Source organism: Chiloscyllium punctatum, chromosome 40 (assembly GCF_047496795.1).
Source record: "Chiloscyllium punctatum isolate Juve2018m chromosome 40, sChiPun1.3, whole genome shotgun sequence".
Classification (NCBI taxonomy): domain Eukaryota; kingdom Metazoa; phylum Chordata; class Chondrichthyes; order Orectolobiformes; family Hemiscylliidae; genus Chiloscyllium; species Chiloscyllium punctatum.
This window is the reverse complement of record NC_092778.1, coordinates 50,697,219-50,724,735: the sequence shown is the minus strand read 5'-3', so window position 1 is coordinate 50,724,735 and position 27,517 is coordinate 50,697,219. Positions and strand designations below refer to the sequence as shown.

The following is a 27,517-nucleotide window of genomic DNA, read 5'->3' as shown; positions in this document are numbered from 1 at the left end:
CCTCTGGCAAATTGACTGGCTTGGACAGTGAAGGGAAACTGCTCTGTTCTTCCAAATTGTGTTGTAAGAGATGTTGGCCACATCTGAAAGGGATGAAGAAACCTTGATTTAACACCATTCAAAACACAGCTCTTTCTAGGCTGCCCAGTTTTGATTTTTGTGCTGAGATCCTAGAGTAGGTCTTGGACTCATGACTGTTGGTGGTTTAGATAGAGTACTGCCACAAATTCTCCAATCTATGCTGAGTCTAAAGTCCTGACTGAGTATCAGCAGTACTGATTAGACTACAGGATTGTCTTTACAAGAACAGGCCTTACATAACAAAGAGTAGTTAATGGGAAGGTAGCAAAACGTGTAAGTTACCTTGTCTAGTTATTTCTCCTGACCACATCAGGATCCCAGAGACGGTGTGACATCCTCAGTTTGCATGGAACCAATTCAACATGAACACTTTAAGAACCGTTCCCTTATACAACAAACACATACTCCTGTTTATAAGTAATGGTGCTACCAATTGAGTCACAGCAGCTCCCACGTTTTTGTCAGACTTTTAGAAATGTTTCTCTTTTTTGCTTTAAGATTAGTCACAAACACACAAGAAGCCCATTGAGCTTAATTTTACAAACTGTTATTGGCAGCTGTGATGAGAAAAATTGGAACATTACCCACTTGAGTAGTTTTGAAACGGATTTTAATTTTGTTGAGTCTAAAAATTAATTTATCACTTTGGTCGCACCGAATACTGTAAGGTTTCTGTTCCTTCATCATTTTGAATGCAACACTAAAAAGGTCAGAGGTCAGAGGTCAGACATACCTGCAGCTTAACTTTCACGTCATCCACATTCAATACTTTATTCTGAAAGAAAGAAAAGGAGAATATAAAATGATTGACCAAAAAACACCCATTTGGGCTGAAGGGTCTGTTTCCGCGCTGTACAAATCTGTCACTTTACCTAGATTGTCATAAAAATTCTCTAACGTCTCCTTAGTCACTGAATGTTCTTATCCAGTCAGTCCTAAATATGACTCCAGACACATTGCAATGTGCTTGATTCTTAATACATGCAAGTCTCAGTTCAATAAAGGATGGGCAATTAATACTGGTCTTGTTCATGATGGCCAAATCCTGACAATGAATTAAAAAGAAGATACTGACCTGAAAAGAGCAATAGAAACACATTTTAATGAATCTTATAACCACCTGATGAAGGAGCAGCACTCCGAAAGCTAGTGCTTCCAAATAAACCTGTTGGACTATAACCCAGCGTTGCGTGATTTTTAACAATGTATTTGGATTGCAAAATTACAACACGCTTTGTGCAACAACTGACCAATCATCTTTAAAAACTTTGTGATTTTGTATATGTTCATTATTTTCAGGCTGGATGCTTGGTTAAGATTCAACTCTCTTTACTCAGCGGGTTGTGAGTTCATGGAATGCCATGCCAGTATCAGTGGTGGACTCTCTCTCTTTATGGTCATTCAAGCGGGCATTGGATAAGCATATGGAGGTTATTGGGCTAGTGTAGGTTAGGTAGGCTTCGGTCAGCGCAACATCGAGGGCCGAAGGGCCTGTACTGCGCTGTATTTTTCTATGTTCTATGTTCTATGTTCTCCAATGCCTCCACCCCCTTCCCAATCTCTGTGACCTTTTCCCGCCTTGATCTCGCTGAGATATCTCCTTTAATTGTAGTTGTTCCACAGTTAATGAACCTGCATCAGCAGCCTGCACCCTAAGCTCTGGAATTTCCCTTCTTGAACTTTTTAATCTCCCTCTTACCTCCACTGCATCACTATGTATTTGATTACCAATCTAATATTTCTTTATGTGCATAACTCGACGTCATTTTTTTCCAAAAAGCTCCTCTGATGTGCGTTAAGACGGTTTATGATATTAAAGGCACCAATATAAATACAGTTGCTAGTTGTTGCTAGAGACAAAGCTTGTCTTGAAACCAGATTTATTTTGAGCTGAATGAAGAACCAGCTAATTTGCTCCTATTGTTCCACAGTCCTACCAATGGCTGTTTACTATTCAGGACGTGGTGGCGCAGTGATTACGTTATCACATTGTCCATGAAGTGGCAAACCCAATGATGCAGAAGCATATGTTCAAATCCCACAACAGTTGGGGCATTTAAAGTCAAGTCATTAAAAAGACTCTGGAATCCAAAACTAATGTCAGTAATGTTGACCATAACACACCAAGTTGGACTGAAGGGTCTGTTTCCGCGCTGTACAAATCTGTCAATTTACCTAGGTTGTCATAAAAATTCTCTAACGTCTCCTTAGTCACTGAATATTCTTATCCAGTCAGTCCTAAATGTGACTCCAGGCTCATTGCAATGTGCTTGATTCTTAATACATGCAAGTCTCAGTTCAGTAAAGGATGGGCAATTAACACTGGCCTTGTTCATGATGGCCAAATCCTGACAATGAATTAAAAAGAAGATACTGACCTGAAAAGAGCAATAGAATTCCACTTTAAAGTCAAATCCATTTGTTTCAAAAGAAAGGTCTTAGGCATTTTAATAAGCAGACACTAAGACCATTCTTCTTCATCTTCAGTTGTCCACCCAAAGGCAGATCTGACCTACTGCACCGAAACCTCTACCAAGGAGAAGGTAAGGAGGCAGGGACTGAATTCACTGCAGCAGCCAGGATGGGGTTTGAACCCTGTGCCGTTATCAACAATCTGATCACCACCAATTATCCAGCCATCTGAGGCAACAACCACTCCACCATCCAATCAGACTAAGTTGCCATGGCAACATACCTGTATGCCATAGTCCTGATCTGTGAATAGTGATGGCAGAAATTCCCATTTTCCTTTTGTGACATGGCTGAGTGGGAATCTCTCCTGCTGTCACCACCTACCATTGGTGTATAGATTGGGAGCATTTACTCTCTTTGACCATGTCATGAATGCATCTTCCTTGGCCAACAAGTCCTGGATTGGGACTTGAATCTGGAACTCCTGGCTCAGAAACAGGGAGACTACTTCGATAATTTGCTAAACAACCTGTTCAGCGATGTTATTACATACCACTGCAGCAGGTGGGATGTGAATCCAGCGTCCTGGCTCAGAGGTAGGGACACTACCACTGCACTGCAGAAGTCCCTAGGAACACTATGCACTGCACCAAAGACCAATTGAGAGTATTATCCCTGGCAATCAGGAACAAGAGGTCATTATTATCTCAACCCAAGGCCTCTTGAGACGAATAAGGTGCTAGGTACAGCTTGAATTTACAGCCCTGTTGACCAATCAGGTGTGCAGAGGAGTCAGGAGTAAACCCAACATCTTGTCACCAAGGAAACAAGAGAACAAAAAGGGTTGCAGGTAATCAATTTTTTTTAACTGAGTTGTGAAGGAATAGCTTTTGCCAAGGTATATGGGGAATGTCGAAGGGTTATTAGGGATCACTTTATTTTATCAACTAATGTGGGCTAATGATATAGCGAAGCTTTGTAGATTCATTAGTTTTGTATTATTGCAATGAGTCAAACTGCATTCTTTATTAAGTGAGCACATTTGAAACATTAGACAGTGCAATGGTTCAGATATGGTCTTATCTTACCAATGTTTTCTCCAGCCCAATATGAAAAGATTGAAAATGTGAAATGAAAATCTCAAGGTCGTCCCTAGGTTGGTCTATTGCATAGTAGATATCAGGCAATGCAGTCGGACCCCTCAACCTGAGACATTCTGACCATTTTGGGGTGGGTGACACCACCATTTTGAATGAAACATCTCACGTAGATCCTAAACATTGACAAGATTATGGAAAACAAACCCAGGTTCCAGAGATTTGCCATTATTGCAGTGACAATTCATCAATGCCCAACAATAATCCAGCCTTCCTTAAAAACTTCATTTTGTAAATGACTAAATGCAACTTAAAATGAAGGAAAAAAAATGCCATCTACAAGCAGAGGGGCTCAAGAAACAGGTTGGAAAGGAACTGTGGCTTCATATAAAACTGAACAAAAGGAGAATTTTCATTTAGATACACAGCTTTGGAGCAATCAATCCCTTTTATCTTTCATCAGAGTCAGAAAGCAAAATGTTTCAGTGTGGATGATTTCCACTTAGCCATCAGCCACCCAAGGGAGATCATTAGCCACCAGATCACAATGTTATATCGTGCACTAATCATTCAAATCATATGGTGTTCTGGGAGTATTTTTCCCTCCAACTGCAAAATGCAAAGGCATCATTGACAGGCAGACTACTATTTACATCTTTACTCACCATTTAAGAAGCAGCTTTATAGAAAAAAAATACAATTAAAGTGCTTTCCACTATGGCCATTGATACTTTCCCTTTTTATGTTAGCATCAGCCACTGTGAGATTAGTGCCTTTTGGCTCAGGTCTCCTAGTAATGTCTGCCATTGTCAGTTTGTGATAAATAGGACAAGTTCAGTTTGAAGCAAGTTTCTCCCATTTGCATAACTTTAGGGGTCTTGGAAATCACTTCAATCTCTAAAATATTTGTCCATCTCATTGTCTGTCCACAGCATGATTTTGACACGGCACAAGGGCATTACATACATTGGATCAAGCTGCGGTCACACACAGAGGATGAAAGGCCATTGGCCTGAAAGGTTAACCCTCTCTCTCCAAAGCGGCTGCCAAGCACCTCAGGGTTTAAACACCGGAACAGAAGAAATCAGACCTACAGTCCCTCGAGCAAGCTTCACTGTTCAATCAGATGGTGGTTGATTTGTGTTTATGATTTGGAGACGCCGGTGCTGGACTGGGGTGGACAAAGTTAAAAATCACACAACACCAGGTTATAGTCCAACAGGTTTAATTGGAACCACTAGCTTCCAACCACCTGATGAAGGCGCGGTGCTCCGAAAGCTAGTGCTTCCAGTTAAACCTGTTGGACTATAACCTGGTGTTGTGTGATTTTTAGATTTGTGTTTAGCCATATTTACTCAGTGTACCCCTTTCCAATAAAACTCCATCTATCTTTAGTAGAACACCCAGCATCCGCTGCCTCTGAAGGTTAGACTTCCATCTAACCTTTGCATGAAGAAGTCCCTCTTGATTTTGCTCCCGATAGGCCTATCGTCACTGGGTCTGACTTTCATGAAAAGTGTTGAATGTCTTTTTATCGAAGACGATTAGCTGGCAGCCTGTCAGAAAGTGGCACAAAGTAGTGGCAAGTGGGGTTTGGGCAGTGTCCTTCTCAATGCCAGCCAGTTTATCCTGTCAGAACAAGTAGCTACTGATTAAAAAATGAAACAAGGTGCACTGCATCCACATGAGGCTTCAATGGGCACAGGAGGGGAGCTGAAGGTGTACTGGTTATGTCTCATCCAGAACCCTAGGTTAACGCTCTGGCAACATGGGTTCAAATCCCACCATGGCAGACGGTGAAATTTAAATTTAATAAAACAAATCCAGAATAAAAGGTTAGCCCGATGCCAAGTGTTATTAGAACCCAGTTGCTTCATTAATATCCTTTAGGGAAGGAAATTTGTTGTCCTTATCCAGCCTCCATGTGACTCCAGACCCACGGCAATATGGCTGACTCTTAACTGCCCTCAGGGCAATTGGGAATGGGCAACAATTGCTGGCCTAGCCAGTGACACTCTCATCCCTTGACAAATTGAGTCCCTTGACTCAATATTGAGTCCAACAATTCTAGGGCTTTAGGTACCTTCTCCCATGTCCTTATCTCAAACCCCCACACACATTGGCCTTGTTATCACATGGCCTGTTATTACACACAACCCATTGTTAGCCACTGATTGTCCCCGTTAGTAACTATTCATTCTTCCAGGCTCATCGTTACCCACTCCTTTGTCAGTCCAACTGTTCTTCTCTCTCTTTGCGCTCTATCCCCAACTATTGTTTACTACCCACCCACCCCCACCCCACACAAACTATCTGCTGTGTGAAAATTGACTTTTACCCTAGCTACCATCAGTTCTGAAGAAAGGTCACTGGACTCTGCTTTCTCTCCACAGATGCTGCCAGACCTGCTGAGATTTTCCAGCATTTTCTGTGTTTTGCTTTCCCTTGAAAAGCTTTTGTTTTTAAACTGGCACTTGCCAGTCTCTGGGAATCCCTGGTAGCCAAGAGACCCCGGTTTGAAATTTGGGTCTATGGTTGGGACTGCAGTATTTTGATAAAATGAGAGGTCAAGTAGAGGTCTGCACTGTGTGGCTGATTGCCCTTTGGCGGTGACTTCCCCAAATTGGCCAATAGCAGATCCTTCTGCTCAGAAGCAATTCAGATAAGTGAGAGGGAGAGACAGAGAGAGAGAAAGAAGGCCCTCCATGTTACACAACATGCACTGCAAATTTTAGAAGTTTAAAATTAAAAACTGGCCTCAGCGCTTGGGTCAGTATTGTGGCTGGAAAATTCTAGTTGGCCTTGAACAATTGGCTTCATACGGTGGTTAGCACTGCTGCCTCACAGCGCCTGAGACCCGGGTTCAATTCCCACCTCAGGCGACTGACTGTGTGGAGTTTGTACGTTCTCCCTGTGTCTGCGTGGGTTTCCTCCGGGTGCTCCGGTTTCCTCCCACAGTCCAAAGATGTGCAGGCCAGGTGAATTGGCCATGCTAAATTGCCCATAGTGTTAGGTAAGGGGTAAATGTAGATGTAGGGGTATGGGTGGGTTACGCTTCGGCGGGGCGGTGTGGACTTGTTGGACCGAAGGGCCTGTTTCCACACTGTAAGTAATCTAAGTAATCTAATCTATATGCAATTTACTAACATCAATCGGCTAGCCATTACTTTCAGGAAGCCTACAGCTCCATATCGTGCTCCCAATACAATAGCTCAGGCGCAGGATGGCACCAAGAAAATGGTATGCTGACCATCCCTGTGAACCTTCACATATGCCTGCCTCTGCATTCACCCATGGTTTCAGCTCCACGTATCTTGGACCCAGGGCAAAGTAAGAGCCCACCGTGGCTCAGTTTTGGTCTAAACAGCAAACACCAAACCAAAATGGTTCTTATCCAAGTCACCAATGACACATGACAGTGACAAAGTTGAACCACCTCTCCTCATTGCTCTTGACCTGTCTGCAGCCCCAGATGTGGTTCCTTCTCCAGCCTCCCCTCCTTCTCGTCCAGCTGGGTGGGACTGCTCTCACTTTGATCCATTCTCATCTATCTGAATGTAACCAGAGTATCCCCTGCAACCTTTCTCTTCCTGCTCCTACACCATTACCAATGTCATTGCCTCACCCATGGATCCATCAGTGCCTCCTCCACATTATCTATATGTTGCTTCTCAGCAACAATATCCAAGAACAGAGCATTAGTTTTCCCTTATCCTCTGATGGTATCCAGCTCTACGGAGTAAAGTAGAAAGGAGGACTGTGTGCTCAACTTGACCAAAGGTAACAATCAGGTTAAGAAAGATCAGGTTAAGACGTAGTGCACCATAGTAACTGTCACAGTGGAAACCATTTTTACTTTGATGATTGATGTTTTAGAGCGGTGACAGGGTTGGAAATCTGATTGGAGACCTTTCTTTCGCAAGTCCAAATTTAATCAATGAAACTTGAGGAAGGAAAGGGTAATGTGGAGGGAGTCAGCCAAGGTCTGTCAGAGCAGTGCCTGTACAGTGCACCATTGATCTTCTGCTGTTATTGAACAGCAGCCTCCATTAACTAATGTCTTGCAAATTCTTAATGTTGTGTGTGTGTAAACAGGTCATTGTAAAGATATTAATAATTTATTTTGGACTCAATTCAAAGCGGTTCCTGTCACAGATGCAAGGTGAATGTTTGAAGTCAGCTGTTTGTCCCTTATCACGCAGAATAAAAATGCAAATAAATATTCATTTCCACCCATCTGAGAGAGACACGGGGGGCATCAGGAATAACAATGAATCCATTTGCAAATTCATCTTGCTCAGAAGTGCCATTTCATTGGTAAGATGCATTTGTATTATTGTTTATTAGCAAACTGATATAAAATAGTTATGAATAAAGCTGTTAGGAAATTCAGAACCTAGTGATATTCCTGTTAGGCTACTCATTCAGAGATCCACAGAATGTTTTGGGCAGCTGGGTTGAAATCCTGCAGATGGTGGAAGTGGAAGTTAATAAAAATCTGGAATCAAGAGTCTAATGATGACCATGAAACCATTGTGAAATGTTGGAAAAACCCCATCTGGTTCACTAATGTTGTTTAGGGAAGGAAACGGTCATTTTTACTTGGTCTGGCCTACATGTGACTCCAGACGCACAGCAATGTGGTTGACTCTTAACTGTCCTCTGGGCAATTAGGGATGGGCAATAAATGCTGGCCCAGCCAGTGACACCCTCATCCTGTCAATAAAATAAATTCAGGAACAACTATTTCACAAAAGAGTGGAGACAATTTAGAACTTGCTACCATCGTGAGTGAGTGCAGAAGTTGAGAGACAAATCAATGGATAGAGATGGATAGAACTGAAGGGGAATTCACGGGGAAAGGACTATTTATAGGAAAAAGGAGGAAGAATCTGATGTAGCAAGTTAAATGAGTATTTTGAGCGGGCTGAGGTGAAGAGTTTGCACCTTTTCCCCATGTCTGCGTGGATTTTCTCCCACAATCCAAAGATGTGCAGGTTAGGTGAATTGGACATGCTCCATTGCCCATAGTATTCAGGGATGTGTAAGTTAGGTGCATTAGTCAGGGGTAAATGTAGAGTAATAAGGTCAGGGAATGGAGGGTCATTGTGGACTTGTTGGGCCGAAGGGCCAGTTTCCACACTATAGGGATTTTATGATTCTATGAAACATAGGCCTCTTGGGGCAAATGACTTTGACTTTGTTTTGTATATTCAAGGCTACCGTAAGTAATAACAAAGATTTGCATTTATCTAGTGCTTTCCTAACCACCAGAGCTCTACAGCCTATTTTTTGTCTTTACTTGATGTGTAATCACTGTTATAATCTGGGTTACACAGCACTAAATTTGCACTCAACAAACTCCCTCAAAATGTAATTTGATCGTGAACAGGTAATCAATTCTTGTGATGTTTGAAATGCTGCCACAGGATCTGCCCCACCCGTCCAAACATGCAGATGGTTTAAAACACCCATGTGAAAGATGGCCCCTCTGACAATGCAGCGCACCCTCAGTACTGCACCACTTCACAACTAACACACAGCAGCAACTGCATTTCTGATGCTGAGGACAAAGGTTTCATGGTTAAAAAATCCGTCAAAAACTCATCCTCCACTAGATTCCAACCATAAGTCATCCTTTCTTTGCATTGCTGAACAAAACAACACACAGGCAGCTGGATGAAACACAGAAGGTTCGTGGTGTGTATCACTTTGCTCTCCACTCTTATTAGAATGACTTTGCCTTTTATAAAGATTTACTCAGTTTTTTTCCAAAAAGCAACTCGGATCTTTACAAAGTTTTAACATTGTACAATATCCCAAGCTGCATCAAAAAAGACTGAACAGACAAAATCTGTCAGAAAGTTGCAAAAGGAGATATTAGAACAAATGACCATGAATGCCTCACAGCACCAAGGTCCCAGGTTCAATTCCAGCGTCGGGTGACTGTCTGTGTGGAGTTTGCACATTCTCCCCATGTCTGTGTGGGCTTCCAACAGGGTGCTCCGGTTTCCTCCCACAGTCCAAAGATGAGCAGGTTAGGTGAATTGGCCATGTTAAGTTGCCCATAGTGTTAGGTGTATTAGTCAGATGGAGGTGGGTTGCTCTTCAGAGGGTCAGTGTGGACTTGTTGGGACGAAGGGCCTGTTTGCACACTGTAGGGAACCTAATCTAATCTAATGCTTGGGGTTAGAGGTAGATTTTAAGAAGCATCTTAGAAGGAACATAGCAAGTGGCGTAGGGGCATCAATTTATGAATCCCAATCAATTAATTATAAATCTTAGCCCCATCTCCACACATTAATCCCTTAACTTTTTTCTTTTTTTTCTCTTTACCCCCACACTACCGCCTAACTGTGGTAGTGCTTATTTTTTCCCCAGCACCCATGTTGTGTGTGTGCAAGTGTGAGACACAGTGAGAGACACAAGGTGCACAAATCTTTATTCAAATTTCCACCACCAGGAAGAAAGGAAACACCCAAATGGCCAGTGACAAGCAGTGCCCTTGTTAGAGGACAATGCTGCGCGATCAAACAAGGAAGAAGAGGGCAGGGATGAAAGCAAAATAGATATGGAGGGGGAAATAATACACTCTACACACTGCGGTGATCCCTTAACTTTTAACACCCTAATTTAATTTAAAAATTCGCACTTTCAGTTTCCAAGTGTTCAATGATGCCCAACCTCAAGAGTGTTTTGGAAGAGAGAGATGAGAGATAAACGGAGACCATTTCATGGCAAAAGATCAGGCAGGAGTGGCAGGTTGAAAGAGGTGGTGCTTGAATAGTTGGAGGAGTTCACAGAGACAGAAACAGACAAAGGCAGGAAAGAGTATTGAACAGAGGGGTGAGAATTTTAAAACACTTTCTCGTAAAGTCAGAGAGTCATACAGCACAGAATAGGTCCTTTGGCCCAACTCATCAATGCCAACCAGGTTTGCTAAACTGACCTTGTCCCATTTGTCTGTGCTTGGTCCACATCTATCTGAACTTTCCTTATCCATGTACCTGTCCAAATGTTTCAAACTGTTTTTTAAATGTTGTAATGGTACCCAAGTCTACCACCTCCCCTGGCAGCTTGTTCCATATATATGCACCACCTTCTGTGTGAAAACGTTGCCCCTCAGGTCCCTGTTAAATCTTTCCCCTATCACCTCAAACCTATACCTTCTAGTATTGGTCTCCCCTACCCTAGGGAAAAGACCTTGGCTCGAAACTTTATCTACATTCCTCATAATTTTATAAACCTCTGTAAGGTCACTCCTCCAGAGAAAAAAGTACCAGTCTACCCAGCTTCTCCTTATAACTCAAACCTTCCAGTCTCCTAGGAAATCTCTTTTGCACACAGTATGACCAAAATTGGATGCAGTACTCCAAATGTAGCCTTATCAATGTCTTATGCAGCCCGTACAAGATGTCTGAGCTCCAGTACTCAATGCTCTGATCAATGAAAACAAGCATGCCAAATGCCTTCTTAACGACCATGTATACCTGTGATGCCACTTTCAATGAATTATAAACATGCACTCTTTTAGCCTCTGTTTGACAACACTCTCCAGGGCCCTCCCATTAACTGTATAAGTCCTGCTCTGGTTTGTCTTACCAAAGATGCAACAGCTTGTTTTTATCTGCATTAAACTCCATCTGCTATTCAATGGACAGAGTAGATCAATGAACAAAACAGAAAGCCCACAGATCCTTTCACAATTATAGGCTCTGCTGCTACATCAGCCATATTGAATGGCAGAGCAGACACGATCGGCCCAATGGCCTCATTCTGCTTCTATTTCTTATAGTCTTCTGAGCGGAGATCAAAAAAATGTCAGTCAATCTACCCACTGGATCAATGTAATTTATTACTATGGATGCCAATTGCTTGAAATACCAACATTTCAAGAGTCCTGCCACACTTTGTGGAAAATAAATTGTTATCCACTGAAGTAAGAAATTAACCATCAATCCTAATTCACTCAAAGAACTGTTCTTTCAAAGCATAGCTCTTAATCTGTACAGTCTACTAAAAGCTGAAGTAGCCTATAATTTCTTTTCGTAATTTAGGACTAGGCTGACAATCACATTTTCGTGCACATTTATTAAAAGCAGAAGGCATTGTCGGAACAGTCCTGCAGGTCAAGTGTGGGAGCACTTAACTCCCAAAGTAGGTCACGTCATGAATGCTGCTGTTCTGAGCTCGTCTTGTCAGACTGACTAATTTGACACGGTCGAACACATTTATCAACCCTTGACTGGCATGAGTGAAGCTTTTACTACATGGAATAAAGGAGGTAGGACAAAGAGAGATAGTGGCAGTGTAGTCAAGCACCTAAGCATGCATCTGTTAGCTTTTGTACATGAGAGAGAAAACAAGACAATGGGGCTTATTTGTCTAGTAGTGAGAGAGCAAATGTTCTATCTCTCTTGATTACTTTATTTCTATTAAAGTTATTGCTCATTTTTGGATATAATTGTGAAATTTTCTCTGCCTGAACTTTACTTAACTGACAAAATTTATACAATGTCTTCAGGTTGGTGAAGATATAATATCTTTAGGAGCTTCAGCAATGTAGATAATTGCAGGATTTGTCGGAGAATTAGATGTGGAGTGTGCTGAGGCCTGTCAGGATATAGGGAGCCTCGCACCCCACCTTTTATGCTTTTACCAAATAGTGCAGCAAGTTTTTAGGAATGATTCTATTGTCAAGTGTATTTTACAGTACATTGAAAAGCTTCAACTGTTTCCATGGTTCTGGCACAATTGGAATAGTTCAAGAATAATAAATAAAAATAGCTTAAACACAGTCCATAATCCTTACACCACTGCCTCAGCGCCGGTTTCACCATCCCCCTCACCGTCAGACAGTAACGTCCCATTCCGGGTTCACCATCCCCCTCACCATCACACAGCAATGTCCCATTCCGGGCTCACCATCACACAGCAATGTCCCATTCCGGGTTCACCATCACCCTCACCATCAGACAGCAATGTCCCATTCCAGGCTCACCATCCCCCTCACCATGACACCAGTGGATGCCATGCTCTGGACCCTGACAAAGTCACCCACCTATGGCCTTTCAACCTTCCCAATCCTTACCATCACCGCTAATGCCGTCATAACCGAGCTCTTCCCAGAAGGTAAGTAGGAGCACAAAGTAAAAGATAAAAAGCAAATAAAGGAGAAAAAACTGGAAGTGGACAGAGTGGATGAGCCCTGAGAATGGAAGCCCAGACGCTGCCTACTCCACTGCCACTATCTTGAAGCATTTCTTACTGGGTAACAGCACGGTGTCAATGATGGGGGACTATAGTAGGTTAAACACCTTGTTGAGGGCCCAGCCTGCCTCATTAATATTCAGTTTCCTATCTGACCAAATGCACTGGCCAAAATAGATGTCAAGATCTCTCAGCTTGGAAGTCAGAACGGGTACTTGAGCTCAACTCTGACTGATGTTGGCCAGCACCAAGCAACACCTCAGGACACAATCCTGGGCACCAGCTGCACACACGTCATGTCCATGGACATTGGCATCCAACACTTGCCATGTCCTCACTGACAACATGGCATCTCATTTGCAGGACACTTAGAAAGGACACAGGCGATAACTAATGCTGAGAGGCTGCTACAGGCACACATTGTGCAGAGGCCCAGGAACCCAGCTCTGGGATTGGACCAGGCTGCATTTCAAGGGGAGCTCACCTCTCTTAGCTCTTGCCTATTAGTGCCTACCTGCTCACTCAGAGCATCCCTACCTTGCCAGGCCCATTGTGCACATTGGCACTACAGCCAGAACTCCAGGCTATCAGCACAGCCTGAGCGATGTGCCCTTTTGCATTGACAGGCTGCTAATCATGCTGACAGTGGGTATCTGTCTAGGGTGGGGGCAACATGATGTATAGCAGACACAGAAACGCTGGTTTCACACCGACAGAACGTGTCAGCTGCCTGTGTGGAAAACACAGTGCTCATTTTGTTCAACCAAATGACCATTGCCGAAACTGTGGGTGGCTGGTTCTCTGACCCATCATGGTGCAGGGCAGCTATTGGTCAGGGAGTTCCAGCATCCTCTATCAGCACAGTCCCCATACAGTTCACAGTTTGATGGTGGTCATATCAGCTGAGAACGCACTGTCATGTGATCTGTCTGACTGCAGTCTGGGGAGTGGGCAGCATTCAGCACCAAAGGTCAAAGGGAATTGGCAGCCCGGGAGATGCAAAGGCAGCAGGTGAAGGATCTGGTCAGACGTGTCTAGGAGCTGCTCATTGAGGTATGTCAGAGGTCTGGGTCAAACACAGTTCACTAAGAGATCACTAAGGAAGGTGCAACGGGGACTTACAGAAGCAACGGGGGCATCCCTGCCAAAAAGGGTGGGGGAGTCACAGCCGTGGGAACAAAGCAGAGTCATTTGTGGAGGTGGGAACAAGAATGGTCATGGAGCAAATCTCAACCTGGGTAGGGGGTGTCTATTAGAAATAGCTTAGGAGGGCAGGGTAGGCTACGAGAGGGGCTGGTTATTGGGAGTTGACCATCATCATGGCCTCCACAGGGGGAGTGTTGAGGAGTATAGTGGTGTCATTAAAGCACAATGCCAGGGTTCAGGCAATGGGGAGAACAGCTCCAAAGTACAATGTGGTGGCTCTCCACTTTGATGGAAATGGCCTATTGGAGTAGTGGAAGGGAAAGGGAACATGCAGGGACATAGCTGGTGAACAGTCGGGTTCTGGTGCTGACAGTCTCCATTATGAGTTGTCTCCCCTCCTTTCAGCTCTCATCTCTTAGAACTGGGTATCAATCAGGTGCTGGAGCAAAGGCCTGAACCATCCCCAGCCACCAACCCAGCCGAGCTTGTCCTCACCCTCAACAACTTCTCTTTTAAGTTGAAGAGTGTGGTGCTGGAAAAGCACAGCCAGTCAGGCAGCATCCGAGGAACAGGAGAATCGAGGTTTCGGGCATAAGCTCTTCATCAGGAATGAGGGGTTGGCCCAAGGGTGCTGAGAGATAAATGGGAGGGGTGGGGCTGAGGGGGAAGGTAGCTGGGAATGTGATAGGGAGATGGAGGTGGGGGTGAAGGTGATAGGTCGGATAGGAGGTTGGAGTGGATAGATGGGAGGGAAGATGGACAGGTAGGACAAGTCAAGAAGGTGGTGCCGAGTTGGAAGGTTGGATAAGGTGGGGGATGGGAAAATGAGGAAACTGGTGAAATCCACATTGATGCCATGGGATTGGACAGTCCTAAGACGGAAGATGAACCTTCCAACTTGGAACCACCCTCTTGACCTGTCCTACCTGTCCATCCTCCTTCCCACCTATCTGTTCCACCCTCCTCTCCAACCTATCACCATTATCCCCAACTTCATCTACCTATCGCATTCCCAGCTACCTTCACCCCAAGCCCCATCCCCTCCCATTTATCTCTCAGCCCCCTTGGGCCAACTCCTCATTCCAGATAAAGAGCTTATGCTCGAAATATCAATTCGCCTGCTCCTCAGATGCTGCCTGACAGGCTGTGCTTTTCCAGTACCACACTGTTCAACTCCAATCTCCACCATCTGCAGTCCTCACTTGCTCCCAACTTTTCTTTTAACTTCTCTCATTTTCTTCAGGTCAGAGAGGTGCCCATAGGTACGTGCATGAGATCCAATTATGCCTGTCCCTTCGTGGGGTGTGTGGGACATTCCTTGTTCCAGTCCTATTCCAGCCCACACACACAATTCTTTCTCCAATATAGCGATGGCAGTATTTGGTTGGCATTGCAGTTGTGACCTTCAGCCTGTCTTCAATTCCTCTGTATTCCCTTTTCCTGGTTGTCAATAAAAGCTGACATTTGAACTTGTCCAAATTCTTGTCTGAATCTGATGTTTCCCTTCTGGACAATGACAAGATATGAGTAATCACTGGGCATTGGGAAGAAAGGGTTTTCAGCCAGGGACCTATCTAAGCTCAGGTAAAGGGTGCAACTAAGGTGCAAGAATGGGTTTGAATATGTGAGGGAATGTTAGCTCTGCTAGCTCTATGCCATAGACAGTGTACCTATGTAGCTGCAGTGCCAATGCATTACCAATGAGGAACTACACCATAATGACAGCAGCCTCTCAGAGATCCCATGGTCTGTTAGCAGTTATCTACTGAGTGGCAATTTGTTCTGGGAAAGGTACTTTGTAAGATGTGGATAGGATTGGAGGTGAGGGATACTATAGGGCAGGAAGTCAGTGAAGTGTGTTTGGTAGGGTATGGAGGGAAGTTTCAACTCATGGCAAGAATTTCTCCAAGCAACTTGATGCAGTGTACACTTTAGACAAAAAAAAGAGTAAGATTCAGTCATAACATTGTTCCATAAACATAAGAAACAGGAGCTGGAATAAAGCATTTGCTCCTTCAAGCCTCCTCCAATATTCAGTCAGCTAACCTTCTCCATCAACTTCTCTTTCCCACCATTTCCCCAAACCCCATGATCTTCTTAGAGTTAAAAAATCTGATGATCTCAGCCATGAATAAACTCAACTTTCTGTGGTAGAGAATTTGACAGATTTGCAATCCTCTGAGAGTCCTCAAGCAGGGAAAGTAACCTCTCAGCATTAATCTAGTTGAGCTCTCTCAGAATCCCATTGGTTTTATTCAGATCACCTCTCATTCTTTTAAACCCTGAGACAGTAAATCTCCATTCAAACCTTCCACGTAAGACAACTCTCATATCCTATGAATCCTTTATTGAACTCTTGTTGCATTTCTTCAAAGGCATGTTTATTCAATGATAAAAAGATCAAAACAATACATGGTATTTCCTGGTCTCACAAAACTCTCACAATTACAGCAAGATATTCTTACTCTTGTCTTCCAACCTCCTTGCAATAAAGGCCAACATCCAACAAGACTCTCTTGTTGTACCACCTTGTTAACTTTGTGTATTTCAGGATCCCAAATCTCTCTGATTTAATAATTTGTCATAATTTACAAAAACATCTGTTTCTCTGTTCCTCATAGCAAAGTTCATGATTCCACATTTACTCGTCTTGTATTCTTTCACTTTCTTACTCTCTCATTAACCTACTTGATAAACTCCTTGCGCTCAGTTTAAATTTCGTCAAAGTGAGTGGATTTTGAGTAAGTTCAAGTCTCCTGCTTCCTTCTCAGAGCTTCCCTAGTTTTTACATAATCAGCCAACATTACATTGGTATCTTCATCAATGTCATTGATATAACTTGCAAATAGCTGAAGCCCCAGTCGAGTTTTTTGTGGTACCTCACATGTACCAGTTTGCCTACCTCAAAATGACTTGTCTATGGAGGGTATAATCAATGCTGCTAAAGGTTTATAATAAAGACACACCTTTAGCTGGGTGTGGTTAAATGGTTTCTGTATTTGTTACTGGAAGGGCAGTAATGCAACTTATCACTCAGACTCAGACCATGACTCAGACTATGTCTCAGTCTGCTGTGAGGGAAAAGCCAGGTCAGACACGTACAAATTCTCCTCCTGCCACCAACTTCTCCACTCCTTCATAAATCAGCTTCTGAAATTGTGCTAAAGAAAACCTTTGTCAATGGTTGGTACCTTGATGTTAATTAGCTGGACAGCAAAAGGAGACCAAAACACAACACCATTGTCCTCTCACCAATTCAGACGATAGTTGTGTTGGGTAGTAATCCAAAGGGTATTATTCTGTGGACATGAGTTCAAATCTCACCATGGGAGCAGCTAGTTGAATTTAATCGATAAAGTTTGGAATATGGAGCTGGTCCCAGTATTGGTAGCCATGAAGTGACCATTGATTGTTCCAAAAAGTAATTAAATTCATGAATGTCGTAGAGTCACACAGCAACTAGTCCACGCTGAACATCAACCCAAACTAAACTTGTCCCACCTGCCTGCTCCTGGCCCATATCCCTCCAACCCTTTCCTATTCATGTACTTATCCAAATGTCTTTTAAACATTGTAACTGTGCCTACATCCACCATTTCCTCAGGCAATTCATTCCACACACATGAACCACCTTCCGTATAAAAATTTTGTCCCCCGTGTCTTTTTAAAAATCAGTCTCCTCGCACTTTAAACATGTGCCCCTTGGTCTTGAAATCCCCATCATAGGGAAAAGACACCTATCACTGACCCTATCTATACCCTCATGATTTATAAACTTCTATAAGGTCACCTCTGAACCTCCTATACTCCAGTGAGAAAAGTCCCAGCCTATCCAGCCTTTCTTTATAATTCAGACCTCCCATACCTGGCCAACATCCTGGAAATTGCTTCTGAATCCTCTCCAGCTTAATAATATCCTTCCTATAACTGGGATGCTAGAACTGGACACAATACTTCAGAAGAGACTTCACCAATGTCCTGAAGGAAATCTATCATCCATAACTTTTGTAAATCAAAGGTAATAAGGGATCTGAGCCAAAGGCAGGCATATGGAGTGAGGCTACAGGTCAGCCATTATCTCATTGAATGATGGAATAGGTTTGGGGGGCTGAATGGCCTACTCCTGTTCCTTACCTTGTCTGGCCCACGTGGGACTCCTAAGTGTGCTTGACTCTTAACTGCCCTTTGGAATGGCCCAGAAAGACCAGGACAATGAGGAACGGGCAACAAACGCTGCCCATTTGTTGCAGCGTTTGGACAAATGAAGAAACAAATGTCCATGCTGCTATATTATCCCCACCTCATGAGTCCTTATTTCAGGCTAATTTCATTCTCTGTCGAATTTTATTTGTAAACTGGCCTTTAGTTAGGTACTATGATTGCGCCGATGACATTTTTAATTTTAAAAAATGGGACATAATTTCTTCACTAATCATTAATAATAGAACAGTTTGGTAGTTGCACAATGATTTATAAATGACCAAGAGGGATACAGTCAGAGGACCTTCAAACAGTAAACTATCTGCAGTTTTTTTTCTACAAAGAAACTAGGTATTTTTATTCCTATCACTGCTGAGATCTTCCTGTTAACTGTTGCATGAAGTCAGTGACAGACCAGCACTAGTTAGGTGCTTCACCTGTTTAACACAGTGATTAGAACATTTCCACATGCTCTGCCAAATTGTTCATCATGTGTTGCTGGAAAAGCACAGCAAGTCAGGCAGCATCCAAGGAACAGGAGAATCGACGTTTCGGGCATCAGCCCTTCTTCAGGAATGAGGAAAGTGTGGCCCCACCCCCCATCTTTTCCTCCCCTACATCGATGACTGTATCAGCGCTGCCTCATGCTCCCACGAGGAGGTTGAACAGTTCATCCACTTTACCAACACTTTCCACCCCGTTCTCAAATTCACCTGGACCGTCTCAGACGCTTCCCTCCCCTTCCTAGACCTTTCCATTTCCATCTCGGGTGACCGAATCGACACGGACATTTACTATAAACCGACCGACTCCCACAGCTACCTAGACTACACCTCCGCCCACCCTGCCCCCTGGAAAAACGCCATCCCATATTCCCAATTCCTTTGTCTCCGCCGCATCTGCTCCCAGGAGGACCAGTTCTAAAACCGTACCAACCAGATGGCCTCCTCCTTCAAGGACCGCAACTTCCCCCCAGACGTAGTCGATGATGCTCTCCACCGCATCTCCTCCACTTCCCGCTCCTCTGCCCTTGAGCCCCGCCCCTCCAACCACCACCAGGACAGAACCCCACTGGTCCTCACCTACCACTCCACCAACCTCCATGTCCAGCGTATCACCCACCGTCATTTCCGCCACCTCCAAACGGACCCCGCCACCAGGGACATATTTCCCTCCCCTCCCCTATCAGCGTTCCAAAAAGACCTCTCCCTCCTTGACTCTCTCGTCAGGTTCACACCCCCCACCAACCCAACCTCCACTCCCGGCACCTTCCCCTGCAACCGCAAGAAATGCAAAACTTGCGCCCACACCTCCCCCCTTACCTCCCTCCAAGGGACACTTCCATATCCGCCACAAATTCACCTGCACCTCCACACACATCATCTATTGCATCCGCTGCACCCGATGTGGCCTCCTCTATATCGGGGAGACAGGCCGCCTACTTGCGGAACGTTTCAGAGATCACCTCTGGGACACCCGGACCAACCAACCCAACCACCCCGTAACCCAACACTTCAACTCCCCCCTCCCACTCCACCAAGGACATGCAGGTCCTTGGACTCCTCCATTGCCAGACCATGGCAACACGATGGTTGGAGGAAGAGCGCCTCATCTTCCGCCTGGGAACTCTCCAACCACAAGGGATGAACTCAGATTTCTCCAGTTTCCTCATTTCCCCTCCCCCCACCTTGTCTCAGTCAAATCCCTGGAACTCAGCACCGCCTTCCTAACCTGCATTCTTCTTCCTGACCTCTCCGCCCCCACCCCACTCCGGCCTATCACCCTCACCTTGACCTCCCTCCACCTATCGCATTTCCAATGCCCCTCCCCCAAGTCCCTCCTCCCTATCTTTTATCTTAGCCTGCTGGACACACTTTCCTCATTCCTGAAGAAGGGCTGATGCCCGAAACGTCGATTCTCCTGTTCCTTGGATGCTGCCTGACCTGCTGTGCTTTTCCAGCAACACATTTTCAGCTCTGATCTCCAGCATCTGCAGTCCTCACTTTCTCCTCAAATTGTTCATCAACAAATAAATAATTCAGATAATAATAACTAATCAATACTGCCAAAAAAAGAGAAATATGTTGCTGAAGCTTTGCATCTTGCGCCCCTCAGGACAAACTCAGGAATGCCCAAGTTCAAACAATCACAACAATTTATACCACAGCAGATAGCAGATTGACTGACTGATGGAGGCATAGCCATGGGGAAAGCAATGGTGGAAATTAATGAACGATTAATACATTCATTCATGTGATGTAAAGATTCCAGGTCCCTTAATTGTTTCAATTAACCACAGGTAGCCACTGACCAAATCTCCTTGAACATGGCCCAGAGTCAGGATGATCCTGACAAACCTGCAGATTTGTGGTGCAGATTTTTCTGCTTGGCCACTTCCACTCTCACCTTCACAGTTTTTTGAAAATTGAACCCTTCCACCTCTAATCCAAGTAGGTCTGTGAATGTTTCCCATGAAAGGTCTTGAAAGGTTGAAACACTAATGGTAAGTAGGTCCTGCCCTCCTGCTGTGTCTGTGTACACATGCATATGAATGTGTCAATGTGTCAATTTAAATGGGTTGGACATCAGATGAGGTCAGGGGCAGCTCAGTTGTGATGCATTCCATGTTTGAATAGTCAGCGGACAATATGTCTTAGTGCAGCTGTGAAGCTTTGAATGGGACCAGGCAGCAAAGAGTTAACGCGATTTGTGGTGCAAACTAAAGAGAAAATACCAATTCATTCCCACTGTGATACACTTCAAATTCTATCTGAGGGCTAGTAACTCAACCTTCATACTTTCAAAGGTGTGCTGCTCAGTTGCAGGTCAAGAGAAGTTCAACATATTATTGGGTTTTTATACTTTACTTAGTTAATTTGACTCAATCTTCATGCTTTCAGCAGCTAATGATCCTAAGATCTGGAGTTTTTTTCTCTGAAACTTCCCAGCTCTCTTTACCTCCCTGTACTCCTTTAAGACATCGGTTAAAACTGACCTCCTCCACTAAAGAGAGGAAGTGAGGACTGCAGATGCTGGAGATCAGAGTCGACAGTGTGGTGCTGCAAAAGTGCAACAGGTCAGGCAGCATCCGAGGAGCAGGAGAATCTATGTTGATGAAAGGCTTATGTCCGAAGCGTCGATTCTTCTGCTCCTCAGATGCTGCCTCACCAGCTGTGCTTTTCTAGCACCACATTTTTCGACTCTTCCACCACATATTTGGTTATCTGCCTTAATGCTTCCTTACATGACTGAGAATTACATTCCACCTGCAAACTGCCTTAGGACGTGTAACTATGTAAAAGGCCCAAAAGTTAAGAACAAGTTGTTGTGGTTCTAATCACACATCACTTTGTGTCTTCCCCATTATCACGCCAGAACAGTAGCTTTAGGTAAGAGGCAGGAGTATATCTCTCATGCTATTGTTATTTCCAACATTCTTAAAATTCTCTTAAAAAGCTTTTCAACATAATAATGTGACTCCCTACCCCACCCATTGAAAGACACTGACTAGAAATATTTCCATTTGTCCAGGAGGATGGCCACGTCAGGGGGAAATGCACATTCCACAGGGGCTACACTATGAAGGGTGTATAATTCATATGAAAAAGCAGAACCTTGAAGGCTTCATTTCTATTTCATTGGTTAACTGACAACAGTAAATTACATCTATTTTTAATTATAGGCTAATAGAATTACCTGACCATACCGAACTGAAGCAAAAGGAGCACTCACTTATTGTTGAGTTTTTTTTAAATACATTCATGGGATGTGGCCATGGCTGGCTGGGCCAGAATGTATTACCCATCCGTCATTGCCATTGAGAAGGTCATAGTGAGGTGCCTTGTTGAAGCATGCAATCCATTTGGTGTAGGGACGTCCGCAAAGCTATTAATGGAGGGAGTTTCAGGATTTTGACCCAGGAACAGTAATATATTTCCAAGTCACGATGGTGAGCAGCTTGGAGGGGAACTTGCATGTATTGCTCATTCCATGTCTTTCTTGATGGTAGTGAACAAGGGTTTGGAAGATGCTATTTGAGGATTTCTGAAGTCAATCTTATAGATGGTACACATTGCTGCTACTGAGTATTAAATTGTCTCTTATTGGAGATGGTCATTGCCTGCAATTTGTGTAGTGCAAGAGTTGCTTGCCACTTGTCTGCCCAAGCCTGGATGTTGCCCACATCTGAACACGGACTGCTTCATTTTCTGTTGTTTGTAATAAATGTTCAGCAATGTTCTGACGCAACTCTAGTATGTGAAAATTGACCTCCTGGCTCAGATTTAGGGACATACCACTGTGGTGCAAACACCTTTGTCAGAGGAGGTTGACGATATTTTTTAGTCAATTCTAAATTATTTCCACTTCAGACTTAAAACTTGGAACTGCAGTCAATGGAGTTTAGATGGATGAAGGGGGATCTTGTTGAAACTTACAGAATACTGAGAGGCCTGGACAGTGTGGGTATGGAGAAGATGAATTCACTCGTGGGAGACACTAGGTCCTGAGGGCACAGCCTCAGAGTAAAGGGACGACCGTTCAGAATTGAGATGAGGAAGAATTTCTTCAGCCAGAAGGTGGTGAATCTGTGCAACTCAACAGGAGGTCAAATCATTGAGTGTATTTAAGACAGATGTAGATAGTTTTCTGATTGGCCAGGTGATCAAGGGTTACTACGAGAAGACAAGAGAATGGGGTTGAGAAACCTATCAGCCATGATCGAATGGTGGAGCTGACACAATAGGCCAAGTGGTCTCATTCTGTTCCTATGTCTTATCATCTTATGGTCTTATAGAACTCCTCGCTTCCTCTTAACAGTCCAGTGTTGCTGTCACCTTACCGTTATTTTGAGATTTCCATTAGCTCCTCTCCTATTCCTTTCAACCTTCAAGGTGTCCTGTTCTATGAAATTTGTGTTTTGTCTTAATTGCTCAACAATAACCTGTCTCGAAGAATAAAAATAACTTTGGCCCCATTTTCTTGCAATGATTCATCTAAAACAAGTAACAAATGCATCACTGGAATGATTTATACCCTTCCTGGAGCTTAGCACATTACACTTTTCTTTGAATAGAGACCTTGTGGATGAGAAACAGTGAAATGGTTTGGGTGGGAGCACTCCTCATGTATATACTGTCAAGGACACAACAATTTGGAAATATACATTCCTGAAATGTTGAAGCTCCATTTATTCATAGTTTAGTCAGATTTATTCAAATGCTTTAACCTAATTGCAAACCCAGCATCTTGTTGACTGCTGATCAGATGTTGCCTAATTCAGGGTCAGAAATAATCCTATAGATTTTCATTTCTCTTATTTTACTTCATTATATTCTGAACAAAATAGCTTTTAACTCAGGACCGGGTAAAGTTTTATATTAAAAAATGAACTTATTTTTTATAATTTCAACAAACATGAATATTTCACAATCTTTGACATACTAAAATGGTAGCTAAAAATGTGTTGCTGGAAAAGCGCAGCAGGTCAGGCAGCATCCAAGGAGCAGGAGAATCGACGTTTCGGGCATGAGCCCTTCTTCAGGCTTATGCCCGAAACGTCGATTCTCCTGCTCCTTGGATGCTGCCTGACCTGCTGCGCTTTTCCAGCAACACATTTTCAGCTCTGATCTCCAGCATCTGCAGTCCTCACTTTCTCCTCATACTAAAATGGGAGGATAGAAAGAAGAAACCTGTATTTATCTTTTGCCAGAGATAAGTTAACATGTTAATTCCCACTTGAAAATCACTGAAAGTTCAACAGCTGATAGGAAAAATGTCAAGCTAAATACGACTGAAGAAACAAAAACAGAATCTAAATATAGATAAGAGTAAATATACTTGCAAAAGAGAATTAGATTACAGTCTGTGCAATTTTTCTTGCTCTTGTTTCGTACATGAAAGTAACATTTATCTCTTTTGAAACAAACCCATTGAAAATAATTCAGACTAAGATGATCAAGCATTATTCTTTCATCAGACTCCAAGGATTTAAAACCTGTTGAACATAGGATTGTGTCAGCAAATGATTCTCTTAGAGAGTTGCACCATGTCTATCCTATTTTTCTAACATTTGTGAACACAAATTCCAATAACAATCAAGATCACAGGATCGAGTTGACTTTCAGCCTCTAAGCTGGAGTATGAATGCAATTACCGCACTCCATGTATTTCCCCAGATGTCCCCATACAACTCCAGCCCGAGCTCAGTTACAAACCTAGAGAAATGAATCTGGAATTTTCTTGGCTTTTGTGACACTACAAATTGTTAGCCAGACCACGTCACCAGGTTTAACTGTATTCCTGACACAACCTTCCCTCAGCTGACTGTCATTTCCCCATTAGAGTCATAGAGATGTACAGCATGGAAACAGACCCTTCGATCCAACCCGTCCATGCCGACCAGATATCACAACCCAATCTAGTCCCACCTGCCAGCACCTGGCCCATTTCCCTCCAAGCCCTTCCTATTCATATACCCATCCAAATGCCTCTTAAATGTTGCAACTGTACCAGCCTCCACCACATCCTCTGGCAGCTCATTCCATACACATACCACCCTCTGCGTGAAAACATTGCCCCTTAGGTCTCTTTTATATCTTTCCCCTCTCACCCTAAACCTATGCCCTCTAGTTCTGGACGCCCCGACCCCAGGGAAAAGACTTTGCCTATTTATCCTATCCATGCCCCTCATAATTTTGTAAACCTCTACAAGGTCACCCCTCAGCCTCCGACGCTCCAGGGAAAACAGCCCCAGCCTGTTCAGCCTGTCCCTGTAGCTCAGATCCTCCAACCCTGGAAACATCCTTGTAAATCTTCTCTGAACCTTTTCATGTTTCACAACATCTTTCCAATAGGAAGGAGACCAGAATTGCACACAATATTCCAACATTGGCCTAACCAATGTCCTGTACAGCCGCAACATAACCTCCCAACTCCTGTACTCAATCTCTGACCAATAAAGGAGAGCATACCAAATGCCTTCTTCACTATCCTATCTACCTGCAACTCCACTTTCAAGGAGCTATGAACCTACACTCCAAGGTCCCTTTGTTCAGCAACACTCCCTAGGATCTTACCATTAAGTGTATAAGTCATGCTAAGATTTGCTTTCTCAAAATGCAGCACCTCACATTTATCTGAATTAAACTCCATCTGCCACTTCTCAGCCCACTGGCCCATCTGGTCCAGATCCTGTTGTAATCTGAGGTAACCCTCTTCGCTGTCCACTACACCTCCAATTTTGGTGTCATCTGCAAACTTACTAACTGTACCTCTTCTGCTCACATCCAAATCATTTATGTAAATGACAAAAGATAGAGGGCCCAGCACCAATCCTTGTGGCACTCCGCTGGTCACAGGCCTCCAGTCTGAAAAAAACCCTCCACCACCACCCTCTGTCTTCTACCTTTGAGCCAGTTCTGTATCCAAATGACTAGTTCTCCCTGTATTCCATGAGATCTAACCTTGCTAATCAGTCTCCCATGGGGAACCTTGTTGAACGCCTTACTGAAGTCCATATAGGTCACATCTACTGCTCTGCCCTCATCAATCTTCTTTGTTACTTCATCAAGAAACTCAGTCAAGTTTGTGAAACATGATTTCCCACGCACAAAGCCATGTTGACTATCCCTAATCAGTCCTTGCCTTTCCAAATACATGTACACCCTGTCCCTCAGGATTCCCTCCAACAACTGGCCCACCACCGATGTCAAGCTCACTGGTCTATAGTTCCCTGGCTTGTCTTTACTGCCCTTCTTAAACAGTGGCACCACGTTTGCCAACCTCCAGTCTTCCGGCACCTCACCTCTGACTATCGATGATACAAATATCTCAGCAAGAGGCCCAGCAATCACTTCTCTAGCTTCCCACAGAGTTCTAGGGTACACCTGATCAGGTCCTGGGGATTTATCCACCTTTATCCATTTCAAGACATCCAGCACTTCCTCCTCTGTAATCTGGACATTTTGCAAGATGTCACCATCTATTTCCCTACAGTCTATATCTTCCATATCCTTTTCCACAGTAAATACTGATGCAAAATATTCATTTAGTATCTCCCCCATTTTCTGTGGCTCCACACAAAGGCGCCTTGCTAATCTTTGATTAATACTTGATTAATGTTAACCACCAGCTTCATGCCTCCAGTCATGGTCACAGGCCACTAGCTAAGCCTTGACATTTCACCTGTGCTGACCCCATCCTTCCCCTGCTTTCCGATACCACAATAAATATTCACAAAGAAAAGCTCAGGCAGGATTTTGAGCAGGATTTAGCAATATCACACACACATTCTCTCTCTCTGTCTGTCTCAGTGACCCTCCAGATGAAAGAAAGGAGGCTGGGGAACATTTTGTATGCTGGCTTGATGGATGATCTGTGGATGAATCTTGTAGTGACATTGGACTGATTTGCAGGCATATGAAACAAAGAGACACTAAATCAATTGGTGCCAGATTCACCTCTCTTAATCATTCCAACCGTGTCGTCCAGAATGGCACTGAGTGAAAGCACTTTTGTCTTTTTCATCAATGCTGCTGACAAAGGATGTAAATTTTAATGAAAACATGAGCCTAAAGTTTCAGAGCATTCAGTAGCAAAGAACAAATGTTCAGCATTGTTGAGCTAAGTACCCAGTGCATGATGAGATTCTGAATTGTCCAATGGGCTCCCGTTTACCACAATTTTCAGCCTTGCAAAAGTGAAACGATAAATTAACAAACTTGCATTTCGGTAGAATCTTTCACAAACTCAGGATGTCCCTTGGTGTTTTATTTTTGAGATACAGCGCTGTGTCATGAGGAAGAAGCTGAGCCAACTTATGCACAGGAAGTTCCCACAAATACCAACATAACAACAATCAGATCATCTGTTTCAGAGATGTTTGTTGAGGAATAAAGATCAGTTAGAATACCAAGAAGAACTCATTGTCTTTAACTTATTCATTCTTGGGATTGCTGCCAGGCAAGCATGTACTGTCAGCTTGAGTTGCCCTTGTTGGTGATGCCCTTGTGCTTCTGGGTAGAAGTCCCAGATTTGGAAGGTACTGTTGAAGGAGTCTTGGTGAGTTGCTGCAGTTTATCTTATGTGTGACACACACTGCTACCACTATATCAGTGATTGGAAGGAGTGAATACTTAAGGTGGTCAGTGGCGTGTTAGTGTAGTTGGCTACTTTATCTTGGATGGCATCAACTTCAAGTGTGTTAGAACTGCATTCAACCATGCATGTGTAGAGAATTCCATCGCATTTCTGATTTGGATGGTGTAGACAGTGGACAGGCTAAGGAGAGTCGGAGGTGAGTTACTTAGCTCAGAATTCCAGCCCCTGACTTGGTTTAGTAACTATTAACTATATGGCTAGTCCAAGTAAGC

General features: G+C 43.6%; 1 protein-coding gene across 1 annotated transcript in view; it reads right to left on the bottom strand.

The window, feature by feature from the left end:
- Positions 1–27,517, bottom strand: part of LOC140464599 (ras-related protein Rab-26-like) — a 364,725-nt gene that overhangs the window by 141,570 nt on the left and 195,638 nt on the right. The window contains exon 3 of the mRNA XM_072559863.1: positions 815–856. Coding sequence (XP_072415964.1) covers positions 815–856 — 42 coding nt within the window. The remainder of the gene's footprint in view (positions 1–814; positions 857–27,517) is intronic.